The following is a 24,014-nucleotide window of genomic DNA, read 5'->3' as shown; positions in this document are numbered from 1 at the left end:
TGGCAGTGATTGGCTTGGTTTCCCTGATCTCACAGAGATGTTTTGGGAGGCCTCGGGTCTTGGGCTGCCATTGGCTGAGCTGCTCAGGTCCTAAAGTCTGGCAGGGCCGGGAGAAACACTTAGGGGCAGGATTGGGGGGTTGCAGCAGCAGAAGTGCCAAAAATACCGTATTTTTCGCTCTATAATATGCACCAGACCACAAGACGCACCTAGTTTTTGGAGGAGGAAAACAAGAAAAAAAATATTCTGAATCTCAGAAGCCAGAACAGCAAGAGGGATTGCACAGCGGGATAGCTTCTGGGATAGCTGCGCAGCCTGCATTCGCTCCATAACACACACACACATTTCCCCTTACTTTCTAGGAGGGAAAAAGTGAGTCTTATAGAGCAAAATATACGGTATTTAGGAAGAATATCCCTGTGTGGCCCAGTGAGAACAGAGCATGCTCAGTGGTTGTAGAATGTTGACTCACCACTGGAGGGGTGGAAATACAACCTGGGGTGGTGGTCGACTAGACGGGGGCATGGTTGTCTGTCTGGTTGATTTGGGCCCTGAGCAGAAGTTTTCCACACCTGCAGCATCTTGTTGCAGGTCCTACTTGTTGCACTTTAATACATGCATGCGCAGTGTGTTACATGCACATTTGTACCCATTTGTGCATGAGCTCCTCTTGCACGTGTGCTAGACAGGTGCATGTCCCCCAGGAATCTCTGTGGTGTGTACATGGAGTGGAAAATATGTGTTTGTCACCATGCAATGTGCAAAACTGCCATGTCTTTAGCCAGTGTGGTGTAGTGGTTAAGAGCAGTAGATTCGTAATCTGGTGAACCAGGTTCGATTCCCCACTCCTCCACATGCAGCTGCTGTGTGACCTTGGGCTGGTCATACTTCTCTGAAGTCTCTCAGTCCCACTCACCTCACAGAGTGTTTGTTGTGGGGGAGGAAGGGAAAGGAGATTGTTAGCCGCTTTGAGACTCCTTCGGGTAGTGATAAAGCGGGATATCAAATCCAAATTCCTTTTCTTCTTCTTCTTTTAAAATTTCTTTCTGCCATGATTCTGTGATGTGCAAACGATTTTTGACCCCAAAATCCTTTTCAAAAATTGTTCTTTTTTTTTTAAAAAAGTGAATTTAATAATGAATTATTTATCTAAAAGGTTGGAAATACCGTAGAAGACCTGAGTGGAAAACTGTTTGAAATGCAGCCTTGAGAACTGCAGTTCTCCTCATGGGCCTTATTTAAATATGGATCACACTTCATTTTGACATGTGGCCCCCAAAATATTGATTGTGGCTCCATGTGGCTCTCTGCTCCAGAAGAGGTTAGCCACACTGATGTGAACAAACCTTAACCTGCTTTTTATTTTCTCTGTAGGCAGTCTGGGCTGGTTGGGGCCACGCCTCAGAGAACCCCAAACTACCAGAGCTTCTCCACAAAAATGGAATTGCCTTCATGGGTAAGAGAGCCTTACAGTGTTGAGGGGCAGGAGAGTCAAAGTGGTTTTTTTTTTTAGTTTAATATTTTTATTTTCAATTAGCAGAGAAGCACAGTAAAAAACAAACAAACCCAGAACAAAAACATACCTCTCCCACAGTTGCCTGCTACCACCATGATCCTAAAATCCCCCATAAGCTCTAAAATGTCATAACATGAGAAATATGTTGCTTATTGTAGGATGGTAAAATCCACATCTCCTGCTTTTGCCTCTGGCCCCACTTACCAGTGGCATGTGGCCCCCAGAAGGTTGTCAGGTTGGGAATTTGGCCCTTGGGCTGAAAACAGGTTCCCTGGGACTTCCGGGTTAGCGCCATCGGCTAATGGCGGATTCCCTCCGAGCTCCGGAGGGAATCGGCTCCGCAGGATCCGGGTCTTGCCGCTGCGGCGACGCGGGGACCCTCAGAAATCACAGGCGCTGAAGCCTGTGAACTTGCTGACTCGGCGGGCACCATTTGCGCCCCCCCGACCCGCGAAGGAGCCTTTTTAAAGGCTTCGGAACGGGGGACGGGGTGAGCGGCACGGTGCTGAGAGTCGACTGCTTCTCCTGCGGAGTGAAGCCGCATGCCATGGTCGGAGAGCGCTGACTTCTTCTTGTGAACAATTGGACTCTAAAAGCAACAACCCGTGAGTAATACGGAAATTGGATTTGTAAAGAAAAATTTTTTTTTGAATTAGGCACGATCGGGTAAGGCGCAAACAGGAAGTCCGTCTCCCCGTCTTATAAATAATCTAAAGCAAGGACTAGCTAACTAAGGTCGAGAGAATTTCTTCTTTATTGGGTAAAAGACATTAATTTCACGATTTGGCAGTATAAGTAATTTCACTGGAGGATAAGAGCTAATTTTGAGAGCTGAAGTGCCACCCCCCCGGACCCGGGAGTGATCTGCGAGAGAGCCTGTTGAGGAGATATAGAAGAGTTTGACAGCTGTCAAATTAGCTGTCAAGAAGGAAAAAGAGAACTTTGTTTCCGCTATCTCTGCTGGATATATTTGCTACAATTTGGTTACCGTATTTTTCGCTCTATAACACGCACCCGACCATAACACGCACATAGTTTTTAGAGGAGGAAAACAAGAAAAAAAATATTCTAAATGAAACAGCGGATGTATGATTTTTGTGGTTCATGCTGTGGCCACAGACATGTGATCTGATGATGAGTTTGGGGTAGCCCAATGCAAAAATCCTGAGGATCCATGTGGATCCATGCTTTGTAACCATGTTTTTGCACCACTGCGGCCCCAGACAACAGTGGGTGTGTGATTTTTTTGGTGCAAGCTGTAGCCATGGACATGCTATGTGATCTGATGGTGAATTTGGGGTGACCCAGTGCAAAAATCCTGAAGATCCATGTGGATCCGTGCTTTGTAACCACGTTTTAAGTGGGGTGGGAAGGAAAAGCACTCAAGGGACAAGGAACACGCGTGGGGTGGGTGGAGAAGGATGCTGTTAATAATGCAGAAGAGGGTTATAAGAGGAGAAGGCTCCTCTCCTCTCCCGCTTTGCTCCTTTAAAGAAGCAGGCTCTCTGTCCCTCTCTCCTCCCCACTCAGCGGCTCTTCTCCCGCTTTGCTGTTTCAAAGCGAGCCACGGAGGAGGGAAGGAAGGGGAACCATGGATCCTCTGCTCACGACTGCAGCAGATCCCCCCGCCATCCATAGGCATTCGCTCCATAACACGCACAGACATTTCCCCTTACTTTCTAGGAGGAAAAAAGTGTTATGGTGCAAAAAATACGGTATATTTTGTTGAAAACAAGGAAGAACTGATACAAACTAACTTGATTTTTGGATTTGAACTGGAAGGAAGATAAAGTAACCAAAATCCCTCTAGAGGGGATTTTGGGACATTACAAGAATGGCTGAAGGAGGAAAAATTCAAGCTAAATTGGACAGAGTGTTTCTTCTCTTGGGAAAGTTACAAGGCCAAATTGATGTTTTTGCTACAAATGTTGCAACTCTGGACTTAACAGTAAACAAATCCATTGAATTTGATAAGGACTTGACTCATGAAGTCCATGCAGCTGGACAAGAAGAGAAACTTGAAAGATTTGAGAGTGTGGAGAAAGAGATATATGTTGTTTCTGAGGAAAAGGAAGGAGGAGATGTAATGTTGCAGATGACAAAGGAGAGCCAGAGGCCTGACATGATGGCTACAAAGGAAAATAAGTACTGGATGATGAAAATCTGTTTTGAATTGAAGATTGAAGAATGGAGAGATCTCCTTATGTGGAGATCTGAAGACCTACGGATTACAAATTTGATTAAGGTGAAAGTTGGAGCTTTTGGGACATTTGGACTTAAAAGGAGTAAGAAACAAGATTCGGGCTCCACTTTTAAGTATGGAGGTCTGGCTGGAAGAAATATGGACCCTATCGGGACAGAGCTTCTCCGAGATCTGGTGTTTAATATTAAGGACTACCAAAAAAACCGGCAGAGAGGAATTGAGAGAGAATTAAGAGCCTCGGACGTGAGGTCTCCAGGCTGATAGTAGACTATGACTGATGGACATTTGTTGGGGATTGAAACCGGGAAAGGGTGGGGTGGGGTTTGGGATCCAAAGGGTGCAGAATAATAATCTGTTTTTTTTTATTTTGTTTTGTTATTAGTATGAAAATTGGGGAATTCGTGGAAGGGAATTTGGGTCGACTTTAAGAATGAGCACTGATGTTTAAATACTGATGTTTATAAGTTAAAATTGGTTTGTTTGTTTTTAAATGAATTAAATATAAAAAGGTCAAAAATTGGGGACAAGAACTTGTTGAATTAACAATTTGAATTGGAATATAAGAAGGGGAGGTGTGGGGAAGTCAGGGAAATATGTTATTGAAAATAAGGATTGTAAACTTTATGTGTTTTTAACTTTTTTGTTTTTTCTTTTTGATTTTTTAATGTATAAAGGTGGAAAAAGTCAATAAATATCTTTAAAAAAAAGAAAGAAAAGAAAACAGGTTCCCTGGCAGTGCAGAATCAGGAGGAGCAGGGGACCCAATCCAGGAACCGCCATGCTCATGCTAAGCTATGGTTTGGCTTAGCATGATGTGCAAACCAACTGCCCGTAGTTACGTTGCTGGTTGCTCTTACATATGTGCTCCTGTCTGGTGAAATCCTGCTGCTGCCAAGGTTCTTTTTTTGATGGCAAAAAGTCAGCTTTCAACGTTTTGCCATTTTCTTGCTGAATCTCTTTCACTTCGTTTTGATTTGATCTTCCTTGTGGACTCCCCCCCCCCCATATTTCTTTTGCAGGACCCCCAAGCCAAGCTATGTGGGCACTAGGAGATAAAATCGCCTCCTCGATAGTGGCTCAGACTGCTGGCATCCCTACCCTTCCTTGGAGCGGCTGTGGTAAGAAGTGTGTGAGGCCCCTTGTTCGCAGCTGTCTAGAATGATCCTGACAGATAGTGTGAAACAATGGATAGGAGAAAGAGCTGTGAATCGAGTAGTGATCAGTTCAAATCTAGCTTTAGTCACAAATTCATACCATCTCTTTGCCTCAGCAGTCCTGTCTACAGTATGGGTTTAATAATACTGATCCACCTTACAGGGTAATTAGGAAGGCATTATTGTGATAATATATGCTGGGGGTTGCCAGCGATGTGCTCATGGGAGCAGTGGCATGCTGGAGGTCTACCCCAGGTGCTCAGGAAGCCTCTGACCCCTCCTCCCCGCTACCCCCTTAACCATGCGGGGAGTGGTTAACTTTCGCTCCATTGAAAAGTACATAGATCCAAAAGAGGAAATTGGAAGAATGACACACTTTCCCGCTTCCTCATTTAGCTCTATCTGCTTTTCAGGGCTCTGCTTGGTGTGATTCATAACCAGATTTCAATGGAAAAGCGAATATAATGGTTTGGTGACCCCCAAATGGGCATTTTATGCAGAGGAAAGAACCATCACCCTCACTCTGGTTTGGCTTTGTCATGTGATCACATAGCTGGATCTGATTGGCTGTGTGCTGATGTGACATCGCCATGCCTAAATGAACGGGGATTGGCTGGAATAGCCTGAGGAAGGAGTGTCCCCACTTCTAAATTCTAATTCCTCTAACGTTCTTTTGTAAAATAAAGCTCAGCTGGAGTGTAGGAAGCTGTTTGGGAAGGAAGCTTTCTAGATGGGCCTGAATTTCTTTTGAGGCCATTCAAACATTGCTTTGCCTTTCAGGCCTCAAAGTGGACTGGCAAGAGTCGGACTCTCAGAAACGCATCTTGAACGTTCCCCAGGAGCTGTATGAAAAGGGCTGCGTGACAGATGTGGATGATGGGTTGCGGGTAGGTTGGGATGCCCACTTAATACACCTTGAGCCGGTGGCTCTGCAGCCTGTTGATTTTTATGCATATGCCTGGAGGGGAACCTCAGACCCAAGGGCCGAATGTGGCCCTCCAAGCCTTGCTATCTGGCTCTCAGAACCCTCACCGGCCCTGCTTCAGGCCACGAGTGCTTTTGCCTGGCTGGAATGTGTCCTTGAAATCTGATGACGTCTCCCAATTGCCTGGATGGAGCATAGAGAAGGGTGTGTGAGTGTAGAAACTAGCCTACTGTACAAAGGTAAATAATTTACCTTCATTCCTCTGCCCACTTTTGCCTCTAATTTAGCAGGGCTCTTATGTTCTAAGAGAGGTTTTCTAAAAATGTTTCAACAACACTGATCTGAAAGAAGTGGGGGTGGTGAACTCTGTGCAGATGGAAACCTGATAAGATGGCTTAGGTTCATGCTATCTGAAAGACTGTATTCCTTCGAATAAACCTGCCTGGGTTTTGAGATGGGGCAAGGGGCATGGTGGGGTCATGTGAGAGTCCCTTCTTGGTGGCTGCTCCCAGACTTTGGAACTCCCTCCCTTGAGAAAGCTAGGTTTGCTCCCTCCTTGTCCTTCCTCTGGCAGTTTGGCACCTTCTTGTTTGAACAGGCTTTTGGAAACCGACTGCTTTTAATGAAAGGTCTGGTGCTGTGCTGTTTTCGTTGTAATTATCTGTATGCTTTAAACAGATTTTATATGCAGTATGGATATAGTTTTTATTCTATCAATGCTTAGTTGTTTTGTTTTTCAGTGGTTTTTTTTCTCTAGGCTTTCAGCGCTTCTTGTTTTTGTCTGTAAGCTGCCTTGATTTCTCTTAGGATAAAAGGCGGAGTATATTTTGAAAAATGGGGGACTTTAGGCATATATCACTTAAATGACAGGCAGTGTCAGCAAAAGCATACACACAAATTATATAAGGATAGAATACACTCAGTATCCATACTTAAAATAAACTGCCTGCACCCTATTAAAGACCTTTGGGCAGTAATGCTTCATCGCAGCCTTGTAAATACCCTTAAAGCTCTCTTTTTAAAAAGGCATGTTCATAAATTCATTGTTGTTACTGGCTCTTGGGGTGAAACCACGACTGAGACAAGGAGCAAAGCACGCTTTGTATTCATTCAGCTTCATTTCTTAAAAATTAGTGTGGGGTGTCTGAAGGGGAATATTTGCTGTTGGAAAATCTGCTTTTCAAAAAAGGCTTGCTCCTTATGCCTGCCTTATAAAGCAGGAATAGTCATTGTGCTGCCCTCCAGAAGTTCCTGGACTGCAATCCCCATCGTCCCTGATCGCTGGCCATGCTGGCTGGGGCTGATGGGAGTTGGAGTCCAACTCCATTTAGAGCTCACTGTATTGCCGACCCCTGGTTTAAAGGATGAAGCTTTGACGCCCAAAGGTCACCTGCCAAGTTTGCTCAGGTCTCTGAATTCTCTCTCTCTCTCTTTCCTTGTGCTCAGGCAGCGGAAGAAGTTGGCTATCCTGTCATGATCAAAGCTTCCGAAGGAGGGGGAGGAAAAGGAATCCGGAAAGTGAACAATGCAGACGACTTTCCCAATCTCTTCAGACAGGTACATCTCTGTTTGCCGCTTCTGTCTCTGTGCCCTGATGATGTGGTTACTGATTTCTTCCACGAAGGAAACATCTGGGTGCTCTGCCCTTGCACAAATACTTTGCCTGTTTTAGTTGATGTTTTTGCAGTTTTCCCATTGTTTTTGCACAATTTCCTTGTGTTCGGTGTGAATCGTGGGCAGGTCTGGGAGAGCTGCAGGTGGTGCTGAAGGCCCTGTTTTCTTCCTCAATACTGGGTTTTAAGATTTTATTTGAGGAAAGGGTACAAGCCCAGTGAGTAGAGCATCTCTTTTGCTTGCCGAAGGTGCCAGGTTCAATCCCTGGTGTTCTTAGATGGGCCTGAGAGAACCTCTTGAGCCTCCTGGGTGTTGTATTCCAAAACACTGGGAGTGCACCAGGTTGGTAAAACTGCTTAAAGATGTGCATTTGAATTCCAAATGCTGCTGCCTTATTTGTTTATATTATTTTAGTAAATTTATATCCTTCCCTTCCTCCCCAAATAACCCAGGGCACAGCAGGCAGCTGTACACTTTAAAAAGAAAAAAGGAAGCAAAAGCATTCTAAAATGGATCAAGACCTTCCAAAAAAAAAATTACTATTAAAAAACCCCCAAAAAGCAATTACCATAAAAACAATGCTTCCATCCAGTGATCTTGAGGTTGCCAGGAACAGTATTCTCCAGCCACCAAATGCACCTGGTTGAGGAAGAATGTTTCCAAATTCCTCCTGAAAGTAAAAAATGATGGAGCCATGTGCGCCAGGGAGGGCATTTGCCAAGTGCAGAACCACACCTGGAAAGACCTTGCCATGGCTTAGTGCCAACTGGGCAGCCACCAGTGGAAGCACCACAAACGAGGCCTCACTTGGTGGTTGTAGGGACCAAGATGATTGGTTTATGGTTAATACTAATAATATGCTTTCCAAAAAAAATTCCAAATCTCAGTTGCCCTTGCAGTACTGAGAATAAACATGACTGCCCATCCTAAGAGATATGTGTTTTGATTTCCACCTGGTGCTGTGCTTTTTATTGTCAGGTACAAGCTGAGGTGCCGGGATCCCCCATCTTTGTGATGCGCCTTGCCAAACAGTCCCGCCACCTGGAAGTCCAGATCCTCGCAGACCAGTACGGCAATGCCATCTCCCTTTTTGGCCGCGACTGTTCAGTCCAGCGTCGACACCAGAAAATCATCGAGGAGGCTCCCGCTTCGATTGCCACGTTGGCCGTCTTTGAACACATGGAACAGGTGAGTGCGCTTCAGAGGCGCCTGGCTTTTTCTGATGAGAGACCTACTTGTCCCACGGCAAAACAGCTGTCATAAAAGCAGAAGGGCATTTTAGGAGAGCCTTGCTGGGTCAGACCAAAAAGACCCTTCCTAGTCCAGCATCCTGCTTCTGACATTGGGCTTCTGGGAAGCCTGCAAGCAACAGCATTCTCCCCACTCCTATTCCCCAACATTGAGTACTTCAAGGTAGATTGCCTCTGGCTCTGGAGCTGGCATCATAACTTGTAACTGCTGCCGTATCCTTCATGGATTTGTTGAATCCCCCTTGAAAGCAGGTCGAATTTGTGGCCACCGCCACGTCTTGTGGGAGTGAATGCCAGAGTTTAACTATGCAGCGTGTAACAAAGTCTTTCCATTTCTCTGTTTTGAATCTTCCAACATACAGCTTCATTAGTTGCCCCTAAGGTCAGGAAAGGCCATTTTCTTCAACCATGCATAATTCTACACACCTCTTTCGCATCCTCTATGGCTTGTCCTAGGGCCAGCTGGTTATTTTTATGACTGGATAAGCCACACGAAGATAGGAAGAGAGCCCGCTGCGGCTTTGCATGCAGAAGGTCCCAGGTTCAATCCCCAGCATCTCCAAAAAGGGCCGGGGAAATTTCCCTGTCTGAAACCCTGGACAGACACTGCCAGTCAGTGCTGACAGTACTGTGCTAGATAGACCAAAGGTCTGACTCTATAGAAGGCAGTTTCCTATGTTCTACATTATCTTGACTCGTGATCAAATTGGCAGTGGCCGTTGCGGCTGAGCAGTTAGGGAACTGCTCTCTGGAGCTTTCCGTGTGGGTTCAAGTCCAGGGAGTGTTTCCTCCAAGGTCTCTTGCAACTCTACAGTTTCATCATTCCTAAAGGCCAACATCCCTTAGAAGTAAACAAATCTCTTCTCTGGCTCTCAAATTGTGCAAATAATTTTTAAAAATGGTTTGCATGGATGAGCAGGACTTATGCTTGTGATCTTGACAGCCGAGCAGGTTCGTATTGGCCTACTCCCACAAACAGATGCAGAGATTTGGCATTTCAATTTGATCATTTTCCCCTCTCTCTCTCCCTTTTTAAAGTGTGCGGTGAAACTTGCCAAGATGGTGGGTTATGTGAGTGCTGGCACAGTGGAATACCTTTACAGCCAGGACGGCAGCTTCTACTTCTTGGAGCTGAACCCCCGGCTCCAGGTGGAACATCCCTGCACAGAGATGGTGGCCGATGTCAACCTGCCTTCAGCTCAGCTACAGGTGAGTCAGGAGCTCTTGCCACAGGCCGCATCGATTCATTTGTATGCTGCATTTCCCACAAATAGATCAATGCTCAAAGCAGTCTGCGTGGAAAAATGAGCCGCCCAAACGCAATAATGATATAGAATACAAAAGCATAATGACATGACAACATAACACTAAGGGCAGTGGGGGCGACGGGGACATAGTGCTATGTATTGCAACATTGACCAGAATGTAGATGCAAAGTCATGGAAAAATAACCAGAAACCCTGCAAATGGATATGTTTTAAGAAGATATAGGAGCAATTAAGTGTTAACAGGCATGTTTAAAGGAGAGAGAGATTCTGAAAAGTCATCAGAATATTTTGTAAAAGCGAGAATTGGGAATTTCGTGGCACATGTATTTATGATATTTCCTATCTTGGGGAGAGCAAGTTTTAATGAAGAATAATAATGAGCCAGACACCATTCGCATTATCCATTCTTTTTATTACTAGGTATTCAGGCTACATAAATTTATATGCATTTTTTCCTAAAAGCAAATTCTATTGTAAATTTTAAGGCATGTTTTTCACATGTAATGTTTTGATACTCGTACACTATATTAATTAAATAGAATAAATTATTTTTAAAAACACACTAAAAACCAACAATTAACAGTTCGTTTAATGCACATCAAAAATGAAATGAGCATAAAGCTCACTGATATGCCAGGAAAAATATTATTATTATTATTATTATTATTATTATTGATGATAATAAAAGATGCTTATCCACCCTTCTTCACAAGGCCCAAGGGTGGCTTACAGTGTAAAAAATACAGTATTAAAATCAGTTAAAGCTATTTACAGTCAGAAGAATTTCCCCTGCCATTTCTTTTAAAAAATTTATTAGTAAACCAAATATAAGGAGCTTAAAGAAATACTCTTATAGCAGGTTAAAGGCAGCAAAAGGTTGGACATTATTACTGAACTTGCTGTCCCAAAAAATTACCAAAAAAATACCTATTTTTCCATATCCTCCAGCATTTTTTAATTCATTAACCCAAGAGTTCACCAATGGGTCATAGAAATATCCAGTAATTTCATGTCCAAAAGCAGCCCCAAAGCTGATGACACTGGTGAACAAATACAGTGGAACCTCAGTTTTTGAGCATCTTGGAAGCTGAATGCTTTGGTTTTTGAATGCTAAAAACCCGGGAGAAATAGCTTCTGTTTTTGAATGTGCCTTGGAAGTCGAACGTCTTACGAGGCGTGTTTCTCCATTTTCTCAATGAGCCTCGGTTGTCGAACGTTTCAGTACCTCCCCACCAAATAGCCTCAGCCTAAAAATACTTCTTCCAAGTTTGTCTGGAAGCAGCTCCTTTAGGAATACAGTGGTACCTCTGGTTACGTACTTAATTCGTTCCGGAGGTCCGTTCTTAACCTGAAACCATTCTTAACCTGAGGTACCACTTTAGCTATTGGGGCCTCCAGCTGCTGCCACGCCGCCGAAGCACGATTTCTGTTCTCATCCTGAGGTAAAGTTCTTAACCCGAGGTACTACTTCCAGGTTGGTGGAGTCTGTAACCCGAAGTGTTTGTAACCCGAAGCGTTTGTAACCCGAGGTACCACTGTAATAATGATGATGATGATGATGATGATCCGTCTGGATATAATAATATATATTATAATAATGTACCTCTCCCACCTGGCTGAGTTGCCCCAGACACTCTGGTCGGCTACCAACACATATAAAAAATGTTACAAGACAGGCTTCCTCAAACTCTGCCCTCCAGGTGTTTTTGGCCTACAACTCCCATGATCCCTAGCTAGCAGGACCAGTGGTCAGGGATGATGGGAATTGTAGTCTCAAAACATCTGGAGGGTCGTGTTTGAGGAAACCTGTTATAAGACATCAAACATTAAAAGCTTCCTGATAGAGGAAGACTCTCTGGGATCAAGGGTGGGGCAAGACAGGTAGAAACAGCCGCCTCCTGGCACATGCAGCATGTCTCACCCCCCTTGCTCTTGTGGAAGGATGCGATGGGTAGCAAAGCCTGGGCCCCGTTTACAAAACTGCTGCATGAAAGAACCGGTTCTACTGGAGCAGACTTGGGGGGGAGGCGGGGAAGTAGGGAAGAAGTCTTCTGAGTCTCCTTCCCCCAGTGTCGTAAGAAGCGAGTCACGTAATCGCTGCTACAGCTGGGACAAGATTGGAATGCCGATAGCGGAGAGACTTGGTTTTGCAAAAATGTTACCTAGTGAGTCCTGAGAGGGCTGCTCCCTGGCTCTTTGCAAATCCTCGGGTGTGTTTCCGAGTGCGTGGGATACATCCAGCTAAGTTCCACTCACGTTCAAATTAACAGCACTAAGCCAGCCATGCTTATTAACTTTACAGGTTCTACTCTGAGCACGGCTTATGTCACCCTGTGTTGGGTTTTCCTTTGGAGGGGATGCAGTGCCAAAGCAGCCTCATGTTTAACCACCTAGCCTGATAGACATTTTCCAAGAGTGGGAAACACCTGTAGCTCTCTGGGTGCTGTTGGACTACAACTCCCATCATCCCTCATCTTTTAGTCATGCTGGCTGGGCCTGATGGGAGGTGTAGTCCTCGCCTCGGATGTTATTATATTTTGCCCCCAACAACTACCCTGTAAGGTGAGCTAGGCTGAGAGATGGCACTTGGCCCAAGACCACCTGTGAGCTTCGCAGCTGGCCAAGGACTCAAACCCCTGCCTCCTTGGCCCATTCTTCTCGCTCCATCTGATTAGCGTATATTTGGAAGCTGGGGGCAGGCTCTATGCTAAAAATTTGGGGAAGGGGAGAGATGCTGAATTTGTGGGGTGGGGAGAGCCTGCAGCTGTGGCTCAGTGGCAGAGCATCTGCTTTGCATGCAGAATGTCCCAGGTTCGATCCCTGACGTCTCCAGGTAAGGCCGGGAATGTCTCTTGCTGAAAGCCTTGGGGGGCTGCTGCCAGTCCGTGTTGACAATACTGAGCTTGGTGAGCCAGTGGTCTGAATCGGTATAAGGCAGCTTCCTATGTTTTTATGTCTGGATGTCGTTAGTAAGCAGGCCATTTCTCTGTTCGTGTTTCTTGGTTTTTGTTATGTACTGAAGTTCTCACCCTGGGCCAGCAGGGGGATACTGTAGATAGTTTTCACTCAGGTCCGCATATGCAAATAGGGGATTGAAAGTGACGTTCAGTGATTGGCTAGTTACAGAAAGTTGCTACTGTAGCGTTGTACTGGAGCTCTATATAAGCAGGCTGGCTGAACCCTTCAGTTCAGTTCTGTTCTGGCCTGTGAATACACAAGAGCTGTTTTGAAGAATCGCTGTGTCGTCTGATATGTTCACCCGCAACTTAACAGTTTTCATCTAGTAAACACCTTGACAAAGACATTGGAGAGTGATTGCCAATCAAAGCAGTCAACACCGGGCCGAAAGCAAATGGACTGTTTCTGCAGAGCAGATGTTGCTGAACCTCAACTCCCACCATCCCTGGCTGCTGGCCATGCTTGCTGGGCCTGATGGCAGTTGTAGTTCAGCAGCATCCGAAGGGACAAAGGTTCCCTGCACCCACTGTACAGGATCGCTCCATGCATTGATACTCTGTTGGCTTGCTTCTGCTTGGGGCCGAGGGGAGTTGCAGTCCAAAACATCTGGAGGACGTCAGGTACACAAAGGCTGCTCCGCACTGATCAGCAGTGATTCTTTGGGGTTTTGGACAGGAATCTTTCCCCCTAGTCCTTCTTGGAGATGCTGGGAATTGAACCTGGCACCTTCTGCATGCAAAGCGGATGCTTTGCCACTGAGCCACAGGCGGCTGTTGGAGGGAAGATGATAGTGAGCCAGATGGACTAAGTATATACGGCAAGCTGCCTATATTTGAATGATGGATCACGTCTTACGTTCATCTGTTTAGCGGCATACAGTTAAATTTGAAAAGTGTCATTATTTCTCTTCTTCTTAGATTGCCATGGGAATTCCCCTCCACAGGATCAAGGATATCCGAATCATGTATGGCGTGTCTCCCTGGGGGGACAGCCCTATTGACTTTGAGAATTCTGCCCATGTGCCTTGTCCAAGGGGTCATGTGATTGCTGCCCGCATCACGAGCGAAAATCCCGATGAGGTGACTGCAAGTTATTTCTTCTTCCTTTTCTTCTTTTCCAAGTTGTGGTTGATAGTGGCATACTGCGTCCTACAATCCCCACGAGTATATTTATAAGACATGTGAAATTTGTTTTAATCTTGATCTGCAGATAACGATGGCCACAGCTGATAGCCACAAATATGTATTAATAAATGACACTTCTAGTCTGCTTTTCCTTTGAAAGAGCAAAAGGCAGTTTTGAAAGCTTTTATTTTTTATTTTATTTCCCCCCATTTAATTTTGCAATATTACATTCAGTTACACTTATCATCATTCTTTACATTACATAGTGTATATATCTATCTATATCTATATCTATATGTATATATCTATATCTATATATCTATATCATCTGTCTCTGTATCTGTATCTATATATCTATATATCAAATATATTTGTCTATTTTCCTTATTGCACCATTGTGACTTTCCTCCACCCGTGTTCATCTTCCAATGTTTTCCTTTCCTTTACTATTGTGTTAATAATAATAATAATTTATTATTTATACCCTGCCCATCTGGCTGGGCCTCCCCAGCCACTCTGGGCGGCTTCCATAGAAACCAAAAATACAGTAAAATATCACACATTAAAAACTTCCCTGAACAGGGCTGCCTTAAGATGTCTTCTGAATGTCAGGTAGTTGTTTATCGCTTTGACATCTGCTGGAAGGGCGTTCCACAGGGTGGGCGCCACTACCGAGAAGGCCCTCTGCCTGGTTCCCTGTAGCTTTGCTTCTCGCAATGAGGGAACCGCCAGAAGGCCCTCGGCACTGGACCTCAGCGTCCGAGCAGAACGATGGGGGTGGAGACGCTTCTTCAGGTATACTGGACCAAGGCCGTTTAGGGCTTTAAAGGTCAGCACCAACACTTTGAATTGTGCTCGGAAACGTACTGGGAGCCAATGTAGGTCTTTCAAGACCGGTGTTATATGGTCTCGGCGGCCGCCCCCAGTCACCAGTCTAGCTGCCGCATTCTGGATTAGTTGTAGTTTCCGAGTCACCTTCAAAGGTAGCCCCATGTAGAGCGCATTGCAGTAGTCCAAGCGGGAGATAACCAGAGCATGCACCACTCTGGCGAGACAGTCCGCAGGCAGATAGGGTCTCAGCCTACGTACCAGATGGAGCTGGTAAACAGCTGCCCTGGACACAGATTTGACCTGTGCCTCCATGGACAGCTGTGAGTCCAAAATTAAAATATGTTAAAATATGCAAGCTTTGCTTTTCCTTCCCTGCTGCCTCCTCCCCCCACCAGTTTATCTTCACAACAACCCTGAGAGGTAGGTAAATTTAAGAGACAGTTTCTGGCCCAAGGGTGTCCAACTACGTTGATGAATGAGGATTTGCACCATCTGACAAGTTAAAGTTTCTGCCACTGTAAAGGGTAACCTGACCTCTCCACTAACCTTGTTTAGAAAAGGATATTCTAGCTCAGAAAACAATGCAGATCTGTGGTAAGGATGGGGGATGTGCCAACAGTACATTTCAGGTATCGCTCATTTGCTCAAAGACAGTAGGATAAGCGCATGAGGCTCTCAACATCAAGACACTTATTTTTTTATTATTGTTGTTTATTAAATGTCTATAGCATCCTTCATCTGTAGATCTCCATTCACAACATAAAATCACAATATAAAAAACACAAAATACATAATAAAAATAAGAACAAAAAAAAATTTAACCTCCCCTCCCACAACACATTTAAAAGGGCATCAGATGTCAATCAGCCAAAGGCCAGGTTGAAGAGAAATGTTTTCGCCTGGTGCCTAAGGGTCAGTGTAGTCAGTACTGAGCCAAGTGTGGTGCTGATAACACCAAGGTTGCAGGTTCGATCCCTGTATGTGACAGCTGCATATTCCTGCATTGCAGGGGGTTGGACTGGGTGATCTTCAGGGTCCCTTCCAACTCTACAATTCTATGATTCTTTGACCAATGGGCCATCTCAGATTGAGTCTGGAGAACCAAAGTTTGTGACCACTGTCGCAGAACCGAATGCAGTCCTTCCCAGAACGTAGGGAGGATAATAACTTGCATTTCTGTGTTTCATTGATCTGTCATTGTAATTGTGTGTCCCACCCCAGGAGAGTGTGCACACAGGTTATTTACATGTGAATGCTCCCTCTTGTAATCTAGGGGTTCAAGCCCAGTTCTGGAACTGTCCAAGAGCTGAACTTCCGCAGCAACAAGAACGTCTGGGGCTATTTCAGTGTCGCCGCTGCCGGAGGACTTCACGAGTTTGCTGACTCGCAGTTTGGTCATTGTTTCTCCTGGGGAGAAAACCGCGAGGAAGCCATCTCGTAAGTAGGAAAGACTGCAGCTCATTAATGGGCTGGGCTGGGGGAATACCCCAGGGCAGAAAGTACCCTGCCAGGTGTTGGTCCATGTCTATATGAATCCCCTGCAATCCAGAAGATTGACTGCTATGGAGTTGGCCATTCTAACCCTCAATGGATTGCAGAGCATTCTGTTACATTTTTACAGCAAATAAGCCCAAACTCATCTTTTAAGTCAAGTGTGGGGACCAATTGGCCCTCCGGATGTTGCCAAACAGTGATTCTCAACGTCTCTGACCCCTGGGGCCACGTTTGCTGGGGCTGATGGGAGTTGTAGTTCAGCAGCCTCTGGACGGCCGAAGATTCCCCACACCTTCTTTGCGGGATCTTAAATGACATAGAGTTGTAGCCAGCTCAGTCTTACTCAGAGTAAGTAGTCACTGTAATGAATGGGCCTAAGTTCGTAATGTCTATGGGATGCAAATTGTAAACGGGGAATAGAAGGGAAGAAATAAAATAAGTAATAAAAATGTTATTTTAAAATCATGCAACATCTAGCACAGCACATTACAATTGCTACAACAGGTATTCAATATGGTGGTTTACCTTCAACTGCACCCCTTTCTTCACCCCTTCAGGAACATGGTCGTGGCCCTGAAAGAGCTTTCCATCCGGGGGGACTTCCGGACCACGGTGGAGTACTTGATTAAGCTGCTGGAAACGGAGAGCTTTCAGCAAAACTGCATTGATACTGGCTGGCTGGACCGGCTGATTGCAGAGAAAGTGCAGGTGTGGCTTGGTTCATTTCCCCCTGGATTCCCCTGCCCCTAAAATTCTGGTTTCAAAAATTCATCTGTCCTTAACAACGAGATGCAAGATGCCGTAGCTTTCATCATCAATTTCCCCCTCTCCTTCGTTTCCTTCTTTGCTTCGTGAGATAACTCTCTAAAGCCCTAAACCAGACCTGAGAAACCTTTGGCCCTCCAGAGATAATAGGACTCCGCTTCACCAGCCTGGGGAGCGTATATATAAAATGTCAACTGGTAGAGAGACTCCCTGTCCCCCCCTTCTTTTTTAAAAAATATACCCCCAGTGTATTGTTATCTGAGATGGATTTCAAATGCTGCCAGGCATTTTGTTAGCCAAAAGAAGAAGGGTGGTGTAAATAAAAAGCCAACTTTGATGGCTTTCGAAGAAGATTAGATAAATTGGTGGAGGGTACGCCTATGTTCTGGCTCCACTGTCAGAGGTAGTACGCCGTTGAATTCCACTTGCCTGGAATCGCAGGCAGGCAGAGCTGCTGTTGCCGTCAGGTCCTTCTTGGGGGCTTCTCTTGTGGTCTTCTGGTTGTCCACTGTGAGAAAAGGATACAGTGGTACCTCTGGTTACAGACGCTTCAGGTTACAGACTCCGCTAACCCAGAAATAGTACCTCAGGTTAAGAACTTTGCTTCAGAATGAGAACAGAAATTGCGTGACGGTGGCAGCGGGAGGCCCCATTAGCTAAAGTGGTACCTCAGGTTAAGAACAGTTTCAGGTTAAGAACGGACCTCCGGAACAAATTAAGTTCTTAACCTGAGGTACCACTGTACTGAAGTGGATGGGCCCCCTTTGGCCTGATCAAGCTCTTACGTTATGCTCTCATAGAAAACTGCCAGTTAAATCTGGACTGGCAAACTGTCCGCGTTTATTCCCGCCTCTTTTTCCCTCCCTTTCTTTCTAGGCAGAGAGACCAGACACCATGCTGGGAGTTGTGTGTGGGGCTCTGCATGTGGCTGACGTGGGCTTTCGGAACAGCGTCTCCAATTTCCTGCACTCCTTAGAGAGGTGAGGCGTAGCCCTTTAGGAACTTTGAAAAGGAAACAAGCTTCCAGTTCACAGGGGAGCAGGGGGTTATGCTGGGTTGCGCTCGTGAGTTGCTTGTGGGCTTCCCAGGAGAGGCATCTGGTTAGATGCTGTGCAAAACGGGATGCTGGACTTTGCTGTGATGCCGAAGCATGGGTTTCCCATTTGGACGGGTGGTGTGTGTGTGTGTGTGCAAAGCAGGGACCCCCATCAGTAGGTGGAGCCAGAGCCAGTGATGGTCAGAGCGAACTAATTCCAGTGGTTTCCCCTCCCCCCGCTGCCAAGTATCCCAGGGATGAGAGTTAGTTATACAGTCGTTAATTTCCTTCCTCTCACAATACACTTTCAGGGGCCAAGTCTTACCTGCTCATACGCTGCTGAACACAGTGGATGTGGAACTTATTTATGAAGGAAAGAAATACGTGCTGAAGGTATGTGCCTCACAGCAGGTTGTTAAGAGTGGGGTCCCGTGGCTGCCAAGGGCAAAAGGTATATTTTGGTGACAATTCCATGTAAATGTGGAAAAGGGGGTCATCCATTTCTTGTGATTTGCATCTCGTGGACTTGAGAGTGGCTTATGGTAGTTCTTCCTAAAACGGGAAACTGGAGCTCTTTACGTTGCAACATTTTATTGCATCTCCCATTGAGGGGGAGCAATACCTGTACAGGGACAGGAAACACTGGCTGTATCCACTGATAATTCTGCTCAGTGTAGACCCATGGCAGGGGGGGTGGGGGTGGGGAATGGACAAGAGTAACAAGGCCTATTAATTTAAATGGGTCTACTCTGAGTAGGACTAAGTTGGATGCTACCCCACTGTCTCTCCCCTCCCCACCCCAAAAAGCCTAAACCAGGTAACGCAAAACCAAAGGTTTCACATGAGCTTTGGGAGTCTATATCCATCTCTTGTTCCTCCTGCCCTTACAGGTGACTAGACAGTCTCCAAACTCCTATGTCGTCATCATGAACGGCTCCTGCGTGGAGGTGGATGTTCACCGGCTGAGCGATGGAGGGCTGCTCTTGTCCTACGATGGCAGCAGCTACACCACCTACATGAAAGAGGAAGTGGACAGGTAGCGTCCCATCCCGCCTCCCCCATGAATGGTCACTGATGATCAACTCTGGGTATACTCCTGTGTTGAAAGCAACAAGCCTCTGTCAAATATTCTGCATTCTTTACAAATTATGCATGCTTAGCAAATTTTAGGGCTTTAAAGGTCAGCACCAACACTCTGAATTGCACTCGGTTTAGAAATAAATATGTAATATCAAGCAGCAATGGGCGAAAGCATCTAGGACAAAGAGCTGGAAGTCAACTCATTGGAAAAAAACTGTATGAAATCTGATGTAATTTAGCATTGGTTTGTTAAAAATTTGGTAAACTAATATATGGCAAAAGAAGAAGGAAGAAGAATTGTGCTCGGAAACGTGCTGGGAGCCAATGTAGGTCCTTTAGGATTGGTGTTATATAGTCCCAGTGGCTGCTCCCAGTCGCCAGCCTAGCTGCCACATTCTGGATAAGTTGTAGTTTCCGAGTCCCCTTCAAGGGTAGCCCCAAGTAGAGCACATTGCAGAAGTCCAAGTGGGAGATAACCAGGGCATGTACCACTCAGGTGAGACAGGGCGCAGGCAGGTAGGGTCTCAGCTGGTATGCCAAATAGAGCTGGTAGAAAGCTGCCCTGCACCCAGAATTAACCTGCACCTCCATGGACAGTTGTGAGTCGAAAATGACTCCCGCAGATGTAAAGCTGGCCACTTGGTATAAGGCAGCTTCCTATGTTCCTGTTTAAATTAGCTTCTAGTTGAGAACCATGAGGACTAGAATCTTGTTTTGTTTTTAGAGGAAGCACCGTAGGTCAGTGGCAGAGGGTTTGCCTTGTACATAGGAAGTCCCTGGTTCAGTCCCCCAGGCGGGTCTGTTCTCTGCCTGAAGTCAATGGAGAGCTACTGCTATTCAACATAGATAATACTGAGCTACATAGACCCAATGACCTGACTCTGCGTAAGGCAGCTTCTTAGAGCTCAGTAATAGAGCTTCTGCCTTGCATTCAGAAGGTCCCAAGTTCAATCCCTGGTACCTCCAAGCAGGACTGGGAAGGACCACTGCCTAACTTTCAGTGTAGCAATACTGAGCTGAACGGACCAAAGGCCTGGGGTCACAATAAGGCAGATGTTGATGCTGTTTTCATTCTCTGCCTTTGTGCCTCATTGCTTAGGTACCGCATTACTATTGGCAACAAGACCTGCGTCTTTGAGAAGGAGAATGACCCGTCCATCCTGCGTTCCCCTTCAGCGGGGAAGCTCATCCAGTACGTGGTGGAAGATGGAGGGCATGTCTTTGCTGGCCAGTGCTATGCCGAAATCGAGGTAAATCCCCCCTCCCTTTTGGCCCTGCTGGGCTCTTCCTTCAAGGACCATCTGCGCTCCTCTGCTCAGGTCAAACTTTTGTTGCTTGCGGCTAAAAGCCTTTGCCAACAATTCAGACGGGGATCAAAAGCTATGCTAGGGATCATCTTGTGCAAATGGAAATGCTGAAAGTACAACACGGATGTAATAAGCCAGAATCAAGGATAAAACCATAAGCAATGAAACAAAAGGACAGAAAAGCAATAAAATATTGGATGGTGCAAATAGAAGCGGGAGGTAAACATTCCCCTGTGAGGAATGATTCCTTTTTGCAAAATGACTTGAGGAATGACGACTACCGGTCCTGTCGTTGGCAACCACTGTACATATTTGGAAATGCTTGGAGAAGCGTCTTCCTTCTCCAAGGTCTCCTTTGTTTCCATTCTTGGTGCATCCTCACTTTGCAGACTTCACCAGATACACTCAGTATAAGCAACAGAAACCCAGAAGCCTGTATATCGTGGCTTGATAATGATGTGCCTTTGATTAGGGTTCAAGTAATAGGCAAACTAGGAGATGTGAAAATGAACTGGTTCCAGCGATTGCAAATGCAAACTTTCGCTAAATTTCTCCTTAGCACTTGAGGCCCTTGACTTTCTATGGAAGTTTCTATCTAAGCATTTATGAAATAATTAAATATGGATTTTTGGGACTAGCTTTTTGGTAGTTGACTGTATGGGTGGTGGGGAGGGAGAGAAAGAAAAGCAAAATACCGTGGAAATCTGAATGCATTGCTTTGTCTTGCCTCGTCTCCCAGGTGATGAAGATGGTTATGACTCTGACTGCCGTGGAGTCAGGCTGCATCCACTACGTGAAGCGGGCCGGTGCAGCGCTCGATCCCGGCTGCATCATTGCCAAACTGCAGCTTGATGACCCGAGCCGAGTTCAGCAGGTGAGGGGTTGGGGGGCAGAGGCAGCTTTTGGAGGGCAGCCCGAGAGTCAGTTCCTGGGAGCTGGTGCCGAAGGGCCAAGCCGATGTTGCCTGGGGCAAATTCCAGCTGAAACGGGAACTGTTTTAGTACCCAGTAGGCCAGCCTGAGTAGGTGGGAACAGTTGGTGTAGCAGTTCAATCCTGGCAGTGAATTTTTATGGCTGTATCATGAAGCCGCATGCCTATCTTGGATTAAGGAATGGCTACTATTAAAAGACACTGACATATTAGATCTAGAGGGCTTTAACAATCAATTTGGTTGGCATGCTTAGTTATGTTATGACAAGGAAAAGGCCACAGAGACTTTACAAACCATGTAATAAGTTCTGGTTAAAAAACAAGGGTATCCTGGAACAAAAGACACCCTGGTGCCTATCGCCAATGGAAGCCATGACAGTAAAAAAGGTTAACATGATGAATGATTGGGTTACATATACATAAATTATCTGTGAAGAAGGTAACCAATTAGAACTCAAGAACTTTGAAGAAATAGAAAGTAGAGTGACCAATTGCTTACAGTACCACCAAATCCATGACCTATTCAAACAAGATAAAAAAGGGCTTTAATAAAGAACTTTCAAGGTTTGAAAGAGACTTGATATATAATGACGATAAAACACTGTCTAAAATGTATAAAATTTTATTAGAGTGGTCAGTGAAGGATGAGGAGGTAAAATCTGCCATGGTAAAGTGGGCAAGAGATTCAGGCCATAACAGACAACTCTCAGATTGGCAAAAACTTAGGAGGGAAGATCTTAAGTTTACAGCTTGTTATTCTATTAAGGAAAACTACAGGAAGGTCTTCTATCGCTGGTATATAACACCAAGGAAATTAGCGATGATGTACAAAAATAATTCAGATTGATGCTGGAAAAGTAAGGAGGCAGTGGGATTCATGTATCATATCTGGTGGACTTGTAAAAGAATGAAGGAATTTTGGGACTCAGTTTATAACGAGTTGAAAAAGATGTTTAAAGTCTCATTCCCAAAAAAACCTGAGGCGTTTCTTTTAGGGAGATCCCAAGAGATCTAAAGAAATTATTTATGTACGCCACCATGGCAGCAAGGGTTTTGATTGCACAGAATTGGAAAAGCGAGACGATACCATCAGTAAAAGATTGGCAGATCAAACTGATTGAATATGCTGAGATGGATTAACTGACGGGACAGATAAGGGATCAAGCAAAACAAAAAATTTAGCAAAGATTGGAATACATTTAAACAATACCTGAAAGACCACTGTGGAGAATTAAAAATTTTGATTGGTTTAGATTAACTCTTGTAATGAGAAACATCAAAAAGTAGCGGATAAGCTCGTTACCAACAATGATAGGCATCCAACCAAGGACTTTAAAAGAACCAAGTAAGAAGGGGAGGGAAGTCAGAAGTAATTAGAACATCAATAAGTCGAATGACAAAGAATATATTTTTGTTTTTTCTTTATTATGATTTGGAAACATTTGTATACCAACAAGAAATTGAAACTTCGTATTGTGATCTTACATTAAGTAAGCATTTCTGTTGTAAAAAACCAATAAAGATGAACACGGGGGGGGGGGGGAATCTTTATGGCTATTCCATCCCACACGGCAGCCATGGTTTCCCCCTTGTGATAATTGTCTTTTCATTGGTCTCCCAAGGCTGAGTTCCACACGGGGGCCTTGCCGCAGATCCAGAGCACGGCGCTGCGGGGAGAGAAACTCCACCGCGTCTTCCACTATGTCCTCGACAACCTTGTGAATGTCATGAATGGATACTGCCTTCCAGAGCCCTTCTTTGGCTGCAAGGTACCACTGACACCCCCCTCTCCTTCTCCCCCCTGTTGTGTGCAATGGGGGCTTCAAAACTGTGTGATACAAATGCCTGAGTTCTTAACTGTCTCTCTACATTTAAATCCTTCCATTGGAATAAGTGTTTGCATATTGTGATTTGCATATTATTTGCTATTTGCAAAACTCTTGCGGCGTTTGAGTTTTTTGAGGGGCAGTGGGATAAGAGTTTTGGGGAGGGGGTGCAGAAAATAATCTCTGAGAAGTTGCCTGCCTTTAAATTTCTGCTTATCTGTAAATGAATCTAAAAATCTAATACACATCTATTTTATTTGAAATACAGTATGGTTTTTGGAACTCTTAGCTCTCGAAGCCATCACGATTAAACAGGGTTTGAAACAGGCTCAGTGTATTTATTTTTTAATTATAAAATATAATGCATGCAATCTGTAAATCACACATAGTATGTTCAGATGCTCGAAATAAATTATTACATGTGTCCCAAGGAATCTCTTACAGTGTTGAGAATTGCCTCTGACAATTCTCAAGCCATTTATTTTCATTGATACATAAATAATTATAAATATCTAATATGTATTTATGGTCGGCATCTGTATGTCTTGGGAGACAATGGAAGAGTGCGCTTTCAGGGGTAAAGTCAAACAGCTGGAGAGTTACAGCGTCTGCTGTGGCTGTAGCTGTAGGGACCGATACAGGAGAGACCTGTTTTATTGCAGTGGGGGCAGATGAAGGCATCCGGTTGTGCTGCTATACAGATGCACCATGGCGTTTCTCCATTTATTTATT

The 24,014-nt window shown here is 45.0% G+C and overlaps 1 protein-coding gene across 6 annotated transcripts in view; it reads left to right on the top strand.

Annotated features, from left to right (window-relative positions):
- ACACA (acetyl-CoA carboxylase alpha) overlaps positions 1-24,014 on the top strand; it is a 183,804-nt gene that overhangs the window by 25,061 nt on the left and 134,729 nt on the right. For all 6 annotated transcript variants that reach the window (XM_053367490.1, XM_053367488.1, XM_053367489.1 and 3 more), the window contains 15 exons: positions 1,375-1,456; positions 4,739-4,837; positions 5,654-5,760; positions 7,245-7,355; positions 8,391-8,600; positions 9,701-9,871; positions 13,806-13,967; positions 16,117-16,280; positions 16,895-17,045; positions 17,979-18,082; positions 18,450-18,531; positions 19,029-19,174; positions 20,318-20,468; positions 21,265-21,399; positions 23,079-23,225. In XM_053367490.1, the coding sequence (XP_053223465.1) occupies positions 1,375-1,456; positions 4,739-4,837; positions 5,654-5,760; positions 7,245-7,355; positions 8,391-8,600; positions 9,701-9,871; positions 13,806-13,967; positions 16,117-16,280; positions 16,895-17,045; positions 17,979-18,082; positions 18,450-18,531; positions 19,029-19,174; positions 20,318-20,468; positions 21,265-21,399; positions 23,079-23,225 (2,022 nt within the window). The remainder of the gene's footprint in view (positions 1-1,374; positions 1,457-4,738; positions 4,838-5,653; positions 5,761-7,244; positions 7,356-8,390; positions 8,601-9,700; positions 9,872-13,805; positions 13,968-16,116; positions 16,281-16,894; positions 17,046-17,978; positions 18,083-18,449; positions 18,532-19,028; positions 19,175-20,317; positions 20,469-21,264; positions 21,400-23,078; positions 23,226-24,014) is intronic.

This window comes from Podarcis raffonei, chromosome 15 (genome assembly GCF_027172205.1).
Source record: "Podarcis raffonei isolate rPodRaf1 chromosome 15, rPodRaf1.pri, whole genome shotgun sequence".
In the NCBI taxonomy this organism is placed as follows: domain Eukaryota; kingdom Metazoa; phylum Chordata; class Lepidosauria; order Squamata; family Lacertidae; genus Podarcis; species Podarcis raffonei.
This window is presented reverse-complemented; position numbering and strand designations above follow the sequence as displayed.